Source organism: Aquarana catesbeiana, linkage group LG10 (assembly GCF_042186555.1).
Source record: "Aquarana catesbeiana isolate 2022-GZ linkage group LG10, ASM4218655v1, whole genome shotgun sequence".
In the NCBI taxonomy this organism is placed as follows: Eukaryota; Metazoa; Chordata; class Amphibia; order Anura; family Ranidae; genus Aquarana; species Aquarana catesbeiana.
Genome location: NC_133333.1, coordinates 223,503,372 through 223,515,713, shown reverse-complemented (window position 1 = coordinate 223,515,713; position 12,342 = coordinate 223,503,372). Strand labels below are relative to the sequence as shown.

The following is a 12,342-nucleotide window of genomic DNA, read 5'->3' as shown; positions in this document are numbered from 1 at the left end:
TTCGTTATGGACAATCACAGACGGATGGAAAAATTACAGATTTTACAAACAGTTTGTAAATTTACTGAAAGCTGGCAACCCTGAAGGTCACGTAATGGCTGATCGGTGTATATAAAGACGACTGGCGTATTCTCTACATGGATAATGGAACTTCCACACAGTTATTTTTGCTCTTCCCCAGAAGTCACTGATTTGCTTCGGCTTGCTAGTCCTTTAATTGCGCTGCTGCTGATTCAAACGAAATACCAGTCCCTGGAATAAATCCACTCCACCAACAGACAGTGAATTAATCTTCTTCCAGCTTTCCTGAGACCCAAGCCAAGCTGTGTGTGACCGGGGACAATCTCCAGCTATTTCAAACAAACACCCGGGTGACCGCCTGCAACGGTCAGATTCAGCTTTACAAGATTTCTCCTCCAAAGGCAGCGTCTACAGTGGAAGAATGGGCAGAAGGTGGGGGAGGGGGAGGCGAGCATTCCCAAAGCTGTGATCACACTTGTAGAATTGCAGTTTGCGATGACAACCCATTGTAATTATATCCTCTGTACAAAAGCAGCACAGCGGCCAGTGAAATACAGTGCCACAAACACAGCGTGACATGTGTCCAGTGCAAAACTGAGCCAGCCATTCACTCTGCAGAAGCCAGCAGACAGGTGGAGGGGCACATGGAGGGTGCAGTTTATACGCCAATATGAACTAGGATAAAAATGAGGTTGATGAGCCTATAGAGGACTAGTCAGATGTACAAAGCACATGCTAAAACATCACAATATGCTTTGATCTTCAACAACAAAAAGTGCTCTCTGTTCACGCCAGTATCCCTGGGAAGGCTATGCTGATGGAAGAGGGTAAACATGGGTGACATGATGCAAAAAGTAAATTAAAGAGGAGTTCCGCCCATAAACGAAAAAATGAAAATTCAGCAGCTACAAACTTTTAATATTAGGACCTGTTCAGGGATCCCGCAATGTCTGCGGCCAAAGACAATTTTCGGATCAGCTCTCGGTGCTGCCGCCATTCAAGGTAAGGGAAACTGACAGAGAAGCCTTTCTGCTTCACAGCCGGTTCCTTACTGCACATGTGCAAAGCGTGCTGCTCTTTCTAACTGGCCCGACAGCGGAGAAAGGAGGAGGAGGGCCGAACTTCTGAGGGACGGCACCGCGGCGATGTTTCCCGGAAGTGGGGAAGGGTACCGGTCAAAAACAGATACCTGTTACCCCCCTTCACCCTTTAAGGTGTTAAAATATGGCACCGGGGGGGGGGGTTGGGGGGGGGTTGTCGGGTTGGGGGGGTTTGGATTTTCCACTTTTGGGTGGAACTCCGCTTTAAAGTGTATGCGCAACATATGCAAACTTATTTTTTTCATTAATTTTGGATAGAGTAGGAAAGAGTTAATGCTGAACTCCAAATAAGTAAATATTGTCTAAATACATTCATCACAAATTTTCTTCCTTGAACCTTGGTGTGCTTTGTGTATTTCTTCCAGATCTGTGCAGTAATCCAATACGACACTTTCCCTCTGTGCAGGATCTTCCTGTAATAAGGACCGCTCACTGCTGCTCTCACCTTGTGCAGGATGACAGGTCTCATCCCCGCCCCCTCCTTGCTCTGCCCACCAATCGCATCATGCTGGATCATTTTTGCTGCAGCCAAAAAGCGAAGCATCATGACCATAGCATGTAAACCAAGGGTGCTCAACCCGTGGCCCTCCAGCTGTTGAAGAACTACAAGTCCCATGAGGCATTGCAAGGCTGAAAGTTACAAGCATGACTCCCAAAGAGGCATGATGGGACTTTTAGTTCTGCAACAGCTAGAGGGCCACAGGTTGACCACCTATGGTGTAAACAGTCCCACCCACTGCAGCTTTTTAACACCCCCCCCCCCCCCCAAGCCACGTCTAAATTCAGCCTAAAGCTGGACAGATCTTGTTAGATGGCTATAAGTCCCATCCACAGGCAGACACAGTAATCTAGACTATCTGTTGCAACAAGCTCATGTGATCTTGGAGTAGCTTACACGCAGTAAGAGCTCATTCATACTTGTGGTAGCCCTTACTTCCCCTCAAAAAAGCGTTTTGGAATAGATAATTTTTCAGGGTACAGGTGGTGGGAAGGCCATATGTCACCTCTTCACCTCCTGCTTTAACCCTGAGAAAGCCCGCACCATCTGGCCGCAACCAGTTGTGGTTTGGCCCCTTTTACTTGAATGGTTCACGTTTGGTGGTGTGGGATATCATTTTTGCCATGAAGCAAAGAATTGCAGCAGGTGTACAGCACTGAGGGGCTGCATGTTCCCATTTAGGTGGGTGATTGGGGGGGGGGGTGATAAAGCCTCGGCTCAACCTCCGCAGCCACCTGTGTGGACGAGGCCTAAAAAGGAAAAATGTGAAATGACTGAATAATGAAACAAAATTTAAAAGATGCTTGAAAGACAACCAATTTGACCTTTAGCTTGCAAGACTGCTGCACTATTGTTCTGATCAATCGTGTTATTTACAAATACTGATAGAATATTACCGAAATGTTAAAAAATATTGATAAACATTAAAAAAAAAAAAAAAAAGACATTCCATCCCACCACAATCTATTTACACAAAGAAAGGCTCAGCAGAAACTCATAAAAGGGAATTTCTGATCAAAAGTTACCTCTAACTTAAAATGTGTCAAGAAACTAAATGTCAGACACACAAGAACACAAATGTAACATATTACAACTTCCCCATGCCCCAGGCTCAAACCATACAGCAGTGGTATCCAAACTGCAGCCCTTTGCCTGTCTTTATCCGGCCCATGGGGCACTATTCCTCGCACAGATATGAGACACTATTCTGCCACCTGCCACCAACAATGGGGCATAATTTCTCCCACTGGCACCAATAATGGGGCACTATTCCTCCCACAGATACGAGACACTAAACTGCCCTCAACAATGGGACATAATTTCTCCCACTGGCACCAATAATGGGGCACTATTCCTCCCACCGATACAAGACTATTCTGCCATCAACAATGGGGCATAATTTCTCCCACTGGCACCAATAATGGGGCACTATTCCTCCCCATCATACCAACAATGTGGTACTATTCCAAACCCCCAATACCAAATGTGGGGATGTTTTCTCCCACCGATACCAGAAAATTTCCACTCCCGCTGGCCACAGTCCAGCACCCAAAAGTCTGAAGGACAATAAACTGGCCCTTTGTTTTGAAAGTTTGGAGACCCTTGCCATACAGGTAAGCCAGAGCATGCACATGTTTCCGCATATTTTCTATGTGCGGTGTCTAGGGCAGCCCATTCATTTCAATGGCTGCCTATACGCGAGAAACATGGGCAAGTAGTCCCTGACCCTTTTCCAAAAAATATACCACCCCGAACTAGGCAGTTTGGCGCACACGTTAGATGCTGAAGGGCAGCGCATTTCTGTGCGTGTCGGGAAAGCGAGTGATTTTGTGTGCATTCCTGACCCTCACAAGGCTTGAACCTAGCCTTAGATGCAGTGGCTGCATTGGTTCTCGACTGTAGACATTGTTTTCACCCGTTGGTCCTACCTCTAACACTTCCTGTCCTAAGGTGACAATGTTTATTCCATGTATTGTATCTTTGGAGGAAAAGCGTTGTCACCCTGCTACAGGTCTATAAGGCCTATAGAGCATCTCCCTCTCCCCATAAGATAGGTGGGAAAGATGTTCTGTAATCCATGGAAAAAGCTGAGGGCTTTCTTACAGTAGAGAATGTATAAATCCCCTTTTTGCTGCCTTCATAAAAGCAAAGGGAGAGGAGACTTCTCCAAAAGGATGAAACATCCCCATCTTAGAGTGTTGTCACTAATATAACTGTGCCCACAAGAAGACTCCCCCATTCTAGGGGCAACTCCAAATCACGTGGCAATCTCTGCAAAACGTGTAATGCACGCTTGGGTGCCATTCATTCCAAATGAAGCCTCAATCGCGGTGTGCTGATGCCATAAATGTTGTGCAATAGAATCATGCAGCAGAGAGAAATGTCACCAGAACACCAAGATCTCCAAAGTGGGTCCAATACTTTATTCAGTGATCACATAGTTACAGTAAATCGCAACGTTTCGGAGCCATGCAGGACCCAAGTGAATAACACTTTGGACCCATTTGAGATCTTGGTATGCTGGTGACATCTCTCTATGGCTATTCACCGTTCCAGCCGATGGTCACTTCAGCACCCACCTGCATACAGAGGTATCTCCACAGGAATGTGTGTGTTGGGATTGGGAATAGTGCAGCAATCGTGGCAATATGCACCTTTAAAAATCACATTAAGCTCGTCACCCAAAAAGGAGCAGGAGTTTCTTTTGGGCAACAAACGCATATAGAGCAGCCCATTGAAGTGAATGTGCTGCCCTGTGCCCGACACGCAAATCACCCAACAAAACCGCAAGCGGGAACACGTGTTCCAGCTACGCAAGGTTAAATGGCACCTAAATGATATCCTTATTCTCCAAAAAAATATCCATACACATCCACTACTTAATGGCCTTGTAAACTGGTTTTTATTTATTCTTTTACTGTGCCTCTGTGCAACATCTCCTTCCCCCCGTCACTTCTTTTGTTTGGAATGAGCACTGCTCTATACGCACTACAAATCCCAGTCACTTATCCACCTCGGGTGCGAGCATGGACCACTGAGAGCGAACATAGCCACCCTCTAATAGCAAGTCAGATCACAGCAGCAATAAAAAGGAATTTGGAGGAGGCTGAGAACAATAGGAGACTTTTTTTTAGTTAGGAACACATACTTCAATAGATCTGTCTTAAAACCAGAGCTAAGGGTCACTTTAAAGTGGTTGTAAACCTCAGACATGAAATATGAACAAAGCATTTTCCTCTATAGTGTGTACCTGTCTCAAGAGCACTAAGTGTCACTTTTGTCGGCGGTTTCCTTCCTCCGCTCTCAGCTTCAATCACTTATGACAAGTTTCCCTGACACCAAGAGAAAAATGGTGATGGGGAGGGAGTGTAACTTCTGCTCTCCACCCTTTTTTTTTTTTTTTTAACTCTCAGCTAAGCTTATATATTCAGCACTTTGAATGGATGTAGATTAGAAAGGGCTGCAGATATACAGGTACAACGTATGTAGAAAGATTTGTTTCAACGCTATCATCTGAGGCCAGTCACTTCACTGGGTATATGTAAGGGTTTTAAGGCTCAGGAACATGCACCAGATACTGTTTTTTGAGGTTTGGAATACAATTCTGGTAAGTCTGGATTGACACTTCATAGGGAAAGAAAAGAAAAGAAGAAAAAAAAAAAAAAAAAAAAAAAAAAAAACCACACCACAAACACACAACTCAAGGACATGGAACAAAAGAACATTAGATCCCTCAGACACGATCCATGGGCTGGGACCCGAGTGGAATTCAGCTTTTAATTTGGGAGCCACCCTGTTCACAACAAGTTCTACTCATTTTATAAGGTTCTAACACAAACCATATGTTCTGCAAATTCCACTACTATGGCACAATGATCTCCTCCATAAAAATAGCAAAATTTATATAGTTCTAGTGTAAAAATTAACGTTGAGAATCAACGCCTAGATGTTAGCTGTCCCTCGACTCCAAAAACTCCCCAGGCAACAAAAATCCATCTGCCTTCATCCATTATTGGAAACCTGAATTCATAACACGATATATATATATTCCTGCAGAAGAAGATCTGTTCCCAACGTCCAAGAGCTGATGACTTGAGGGTTCCTTCCAATCACCGGGAATACAGTGGATCTGGTTCCTCTCAGACAGGACGGAACACATTCGGCTGAGATGCATCAGATCTGTAGCAAAGCACCTCTGAAAAAAGATTCTACATTCCCAGCTCAATACTATGCAAACCTACACAAAGAGAACTGCGGAAAAACACACCAGAGAATCAGCCCTCTAAAAAGATTGATATTCAAGCTATGCCTGCGCTGGAATGACCGGCCGGATTCTTGCCGCTCTCAGGCATCCCAGTGGCAAGATCCCCCCCCATTTGTAATTCTCAGCTCTGCTTGGAGTCTCACTCTTCCTGCCTCATTCTTCACACCAAATAAAAAAAAAAACAAAACAAAACAAAAAAAAACCACAACACTAAAGTAAAACCTGGAGCCTCCAGTAATGAACACAGCAGGTGTGCTAACCAACACAACGATCTGTCTACCGGGTCACCGATGACGACTACCATTATCGATTTAGGAGATTCAACCAGCTTGCTAGAACATAACTGATCAAACAGATCATCAATGCAACCATCCTTGCAATACAGATACCAATAATAATAATAAAGGAACTGATCCTTGATCCATTGATTTTGCATCCTTCTAGAATACAGCCCTATGGAAAGCCAGCATAAGACATACTAAAAACTTGCCAACATCTAGCAAAACTGCAGCGTCAGTTATCAGTGGTGGGATCCTTGAAGTTTGTGTATACAGAGACTAAAGATACATAGAATACAAAGAAACACGTTAGCAGCTCTGCCTATGGAGGTGCAGTGTGGGTGACACCGATGGAGGGTGATGATGAAGGGGTGAAGAGGATAATAAAGATGAGGAGGATGATGTAGCTGCAAACCCATGTGACACACACACACACACACACACCGGCACAGTCTATTTCATTGCAGTATCGAGGAGGATAATAAAGGCAATGGTGGGGAAGTGGTGTAGCTACACCCCTATGTGGCTCTCACACAACAGTCAGCATAAAAAGTTAGCAGTGTCTACAGCATGGCAAAGCACAGGAACATTGATGGAGGGATTGTAAAGTGGTGAAGGTGATGTTGGACAAGGATGATTACATTGACGGTGGTGAAGTGAGGTAGCAGGACACTCACAGGACAGTAGCACAGTATCTCACACTGCAAAGTAGGTAAACACGGATTATGAAGTGGTGAAGGTGGTGTTGAACATGGAGAATTACATTGATGGTGGTGAAGTGGGGTATCTGCACACATGTGGTTCACACTGGACAGTAGCACAGTCTATGGAATGGCAGTGTAGGGTAACACTGTGGAGGGATTATGAAGGTGGTGATGAACAAGGGTAATTACATTGATGGTGGACAGTAGCACAGTCTATGGAACGGCAGTGTAGGGTAACACTGGTGGAGGGATTGTGAAGTGGTGAAGGTGGTGTTGAACATGGATAATTACTTTGATGGTGGTGTATCTGCACACTCATGTGGCTCACACTGGACAGTAGTAGTCTATGACACGGCAGTGTAAGGTAACACTGGTGGAGTGATTATGAAGGTGGTGATGAACAAGGATAATTACATTGATGGTGGTGAAGTGGGGTATCTGCACACCCATGTGGCTTAGTATAACAGTCTATGGAATGGCAGTATGGGGTAACACTGATTGAGAGATTATGAAGTGGCAAAGGTGGTGTTGAACAAGGAAAATTGCATTGATGGTAGTGAAGTAGGATATCTGCACACTCATGTGGCTCACACTGGACAGTAGCAGTCTATACCATCGAGTGTGGGATAACACTGGTGGGAGGGGGAAATAGGACGTGATGAAGGTGGTGTTGGACAAGGATAGTTACATTGATGGTGGTGAAGTTGAGTATCTGCACACTCATGTGGCTCACACTGGACAGTAGCAGTCTATAACACGGCAGTGTAGGGATTATGAAGTGGTGATGGACAAGGATAAATTACATTGCTGTGGTGAAGTGAGGTATCTGCACACTCATGTGGGCCACACTGGACAGTAGCAGTCTACAGCAGTGTGGGGTAACACTGGTGGAGGTATTATGAAGTGAAGGTGGTGATGAACATAGAGAATTACATTGATGGTGGTGAAGTGGGGTATCTGCACACTCGTCGCAGTCTATGACACGGCCGTGTAGGGATTATGAAGTGGTGAACAAGGATAATTGCATTAATGGTGATGAAGTGGGGTATCTGTGCACTCACATGGCTCACACTGGACAGTAGCAGTCTATGGCACAACAATTTGGGGTGGTGATGACTAGTAATGAAGATAAGGAAGATGTGGTGTAGCTGCACCTCCATGTGGCTCTCACACACACACCAAAGTCAGAACCAGCAACAGCCCTGTGTATGGCATTGTAATGTGGGGCACCAATGATGGGCTGTTGGATCACACACAAACAGTAAATGTAGTGAATTCGGGGAGATATAGACCAAATGTATAGGTAGCTGCTGAGTGACAGTAAACTCCTCCTAAGTTACTTTTTTTATAAAAGAAATAAAGAATATCCTCTGGCAATCCCCTCCAATCCTATTCACCGGATAAAACCACATAGAATAGACAGCTGTGTTATTTGTCCTTAAGGAAGCCACAAATGTATCCAAATGACAGAGATGCTGTTGACTTTCCTGTCAGTCACCCCGGGGGGATTGTCAGCTTCGGTGCCCAGCCTGGATATACATAACAGTAAGAGAACCTCTGGGGCACCTATTCCCAAACACACCAATAAGTGGGGTATACAGTGCTGTGTACACACGGGTACTTCTCTCCCCAGGTTTATATCATATTTATGATCCGGGGAGATGGAGCTCTGTGCATTTACAATATGCATCTTATAACTGAACAGACTGCGATTAGCAGCTCACCCATTGTATAAAGGAAAGGGGCCCCGGGCCCCACACAGCAAGGTTAATACAAGCAGACCAGAGTATAGCATTGGGTAACCGTAATGCAAGGGATGAGAATGATGATGAAGGGGGTGAGGATGAGGATGGTACGGTGTAGCTGCTCCCGCCATGTGGTTTATACACAGCTTATATTGTTAGTTCCAGCAGATCAGTGAATGGAATTGCAGTGTTGGGGGGGTAATAGTACTGGAAGGGACAAGGAGGATGATGTGGGGACACACTGATGGAGAGAGGATGATGAAGAGTATGAAGTATTGTAGTTGCTCTCTCCATATGGCTTACACACAGTAAAGTTAGGAGGTGATGAGGATGATATGGGGGAACACTGATTGAGATGGCAAAGTTGATGAGGATGATGTGGTGTAGCCTCTTTCTTCATGTGGCTCCTATAAAGTAAAGTTAGGATGTGAAGAGGATGAGATGGTAATGATGAGTATGAAGGTAACGAGGATGGGGAGGAGATAGTGTAGTTGCTCTCTCTATCCAACTTAAAAGTCAGGGGTGTGATGAGGATGATAAGTGGTAATATCAATAGACAGGATGAGAAGGACGATGGGGAGAAGGATGAAGATGATTTGTAGTTGCTCCCTCCATGTGGCTCACATACAGTGAGGTTAGGAATTGATGAGGATGATGTTGAAGGACGGAGATGAGGAGAAGGACGGAGATGAGGAGAAGGACGGAGATGAGGAGAAGGACGGAGATGAGGAGAAGGACGGAGATGAGGAGAAGGACGGAGATGAGGAGAAGGACGGAGATGAGGAGAAGGACGGAGATGAGGAGAAGGACGGAGATGAGGAGAAGGACGGAGATGAGGAGAAGGACGGAGATGAGGAGAAGGACGGAGATGAGGAGAAGGACGGAGATGAGGAGAAGGACGGAGATGAGGAGAAGGACGGAGATGAGGAGAAGGACGGAGATGAGGAGAAGGACGGAGATGAGGAGAAGGACGGAGATGAGGAGAAGGACGGAGATGAGGAGAAGGACGGAGATGAGGAGAAGGACGGAGATGAGGAGAAGGACGGAGATGAGGAGAAGGACGGAGATGAGGAGAAGGACGGAGATGAGGAGAAGGACGGAGATGAGGAGAAGGACAGAGATTTGTACTTGCCCTCTCCATGTGGGTCACATATAGTGACGTTAGGAGGCGATGATGTTGGGGGACAATGATGGAAGGGATGATGAAGATAAGGATGACAATGATAATGAAGAAAATGAAGAGGATGAGGATAATGATGATGATTTGTAGTTGCTCTCTCCATATGGCTCACAATCAGTGAAGTTGGGATGGGGATGATGTGTGGGGGTGGGAGGGGGGGCATTGATGGAGGGGATGATGAGGATGAAGGTAAGGATGAGGAAGTAAATGATGATAAGGAGGAGGAAGATGAGGATGATTTGTAGTTGCTCTCCATGTGGCTTATATACAGTGAAGTTAGGATGATGTTGGGGGACACTGGGTTGAAGGGATGATGAGGAGGATGAAGAAGATGAGGATAAGGATGATGATTTGTAGTTGCTCACATACAGTGAAGTGAGGAGGGGATGATGGGGGGGGGGGGGGGGGGGGACACTGATGGGGATGATGAAGGTTTTGTATCACAGTTCCCCGGGTTTCAGTGGGGGTGGGTATATGGATATGTAGGTATGTATGTATATGGATGGGTGGGTGGGTGGGTGGGTGGGTATATAGAGTGGGTATATAGGGTGGGTAGGTAGGTATATAGAGTGGGTAGGTAGGTAGGTGTCCCCTTACCTGTGGTGCCGTGCTGGTTGTTCTCCATGCTCTCCCCCCCGCTGTTGATCTCGGCCAGTCTCCGGTTGGTGGCGGTCAGCTCGGTACGCAGGTTGGTGACCTCCTGGCTGGCGGACTGGATGGCCCCATCGATGCGGAGGGCCAGCTGCTTGTTGTCGTCCATCATTTGGAGGATGTTGTCCTGCGGAGACAGGAGAGGACACAGAGCCGCATGGTGGGATGATCTGCAGGACACACACAGCCGGCTCTACAGAGGACACGGCACACACCACACCGACTCTTTAAATGGAACCTACCACTCCGCCCGGAGGGGGGTCCGCTCTGCCCCCGGACACCTTCTCCCTCCAGCACAGCCGCTCCGGATCCGATCCCACCCCCACACCGGGCCGGGCGAGGATCATAAATCGGGAGGTGTCAGTAATCCCGCATTATATGACTTTATAAACAGCGGCATTGTCCGGGCTGCAGCCGGCCTCCCCCCCTCCCGGGATGGACTTGGTCTCGCCCGCTCTTCCCTTGTAAATCTCAGCTCCAAACTGGGATGTCAGAGTTGTCTGCAATCACCCCCCCCCCATTATTATTAATTCACCCCCCCTTATTATTATTAATTCACCCCCCCTTATTATTAATTCACCCCCCCCCTTATTATTATCAATTCACCCCCCCTTATTATTATCAATTCACCCCCCCTTATTATTATTAATTCACCCCCCCCCTTATTATTATTAATTCACCCCCCCCCATTATTATTAATTCACCCCCCCTTATTATTATTAATTCACCCCCCCCTTCTTATTATTAATTCACCCCCCCTTATTATTATTGATTCACCCCCCTTATTATTATTAATTCACCCCCCCCTTATTATTATTAATTCACCCCCCTTATTAATTCACACCCCCCCATTATTATTAATTCACCCCCATCGTTATTAATTCACCCCCCATTATTAATTCACCCCCCCATTATTAATTCACCCCCATCATTATTAATTTACCTCCCTTATTAATTCACCCCGCCCTTATTAATTCACACCCCCATTATTCTTTCACCCCCCATTATTAATTCACCCCATCATCATTAATTCACCTCCTACCATTATTAATTCACCCGCATCGTTATTAATTCACCTCCCATTATTAATTCACCCATCATTATTAATTCACCCCCCCCCCCATCGTTATTAATTCACCCCCATCATTCATTCACCCCCCATTATTAATTCACCCCCCCTTATTAATTCACCCCCCATCATTATTAATTCACCCCCCATTATTAATGTCCCCCCTTATTAATTCACACCCCCCATTATTAATCCACCCCCATCATTATTAATTCACACCCCCCATCATTATTAATTCACCCCCCATTATTATTAATTCACATGGGGGGGTCATATTCTTACAGGAGCTCAGATCTGGGGTCACCTATGTGATGTCATCACTGCCCCCCCCCTATGGAGGAGACACAGATAAGGGCTCATTAAACCCCATGCATCAGGAACAACTTTAAACGCATTATAAACGCATGTGCATGAGAAATGAATGTATTTCAATGAGCCCAGCTTACACCGCTGCAGAGATTTCTTGTGCATTTAAAGAAAGCGCAACATGCAATGTTTTTCTGCACCAAAACGCATTGCGTTTGCGACCTGCATGGGGGGGGGTCGTTAAGGCCTGGTTCACACCTATGCATCTTTTAGTGAAAAATGCACATGTGACTCAAAAACACACCAACAACCCAAATCACGGGTGCGTTTTTACTGCGATTTTGCCGCAATTTCCATTCATTTCAATGGGAAGCTTTTGGTGTAGGACTTTTAAAAAAACACACCGCAGTGCAGTTGTGTGAAAAATCTCATAGAATTTAAAAGGGAAACATTTTTCCAGGAAAAATGTTTCCCTTTAAATTCTATGTAATTTTTCACACCACTTTGCTGCGGTGCGCTTTGAAA

The 12,342-nt window shown here is 45.7% G+C and overlaps 1 protein-coding gene across 4 annotated transcripts in view; it reads right to left on the bottom strand.

The window, feature by feature from the left end:
• The window catches only part of KAZN (kazrin, periplakin interacting protein), an 879,961-nt gene that overhangs the window by 287,619 nt on the left and 580,000 nt on the right, over window positions 1-12,342 (bottom strand). For all 4 annotated transcript variants that reach the window (XM_073603357.1, XM_073603355.1, XM_073603353.1 and 1 more), the window contains exon 3: window positions 10,389-10,569. In XM_073603357.1, the coding sequence (XP_073459458.1) occupies window positions 10,389-10,569 (181 nt within the window). The remainder of the gene's footprint in view (window positions 1-10,388; window positions 10,570-12,342) is intronic.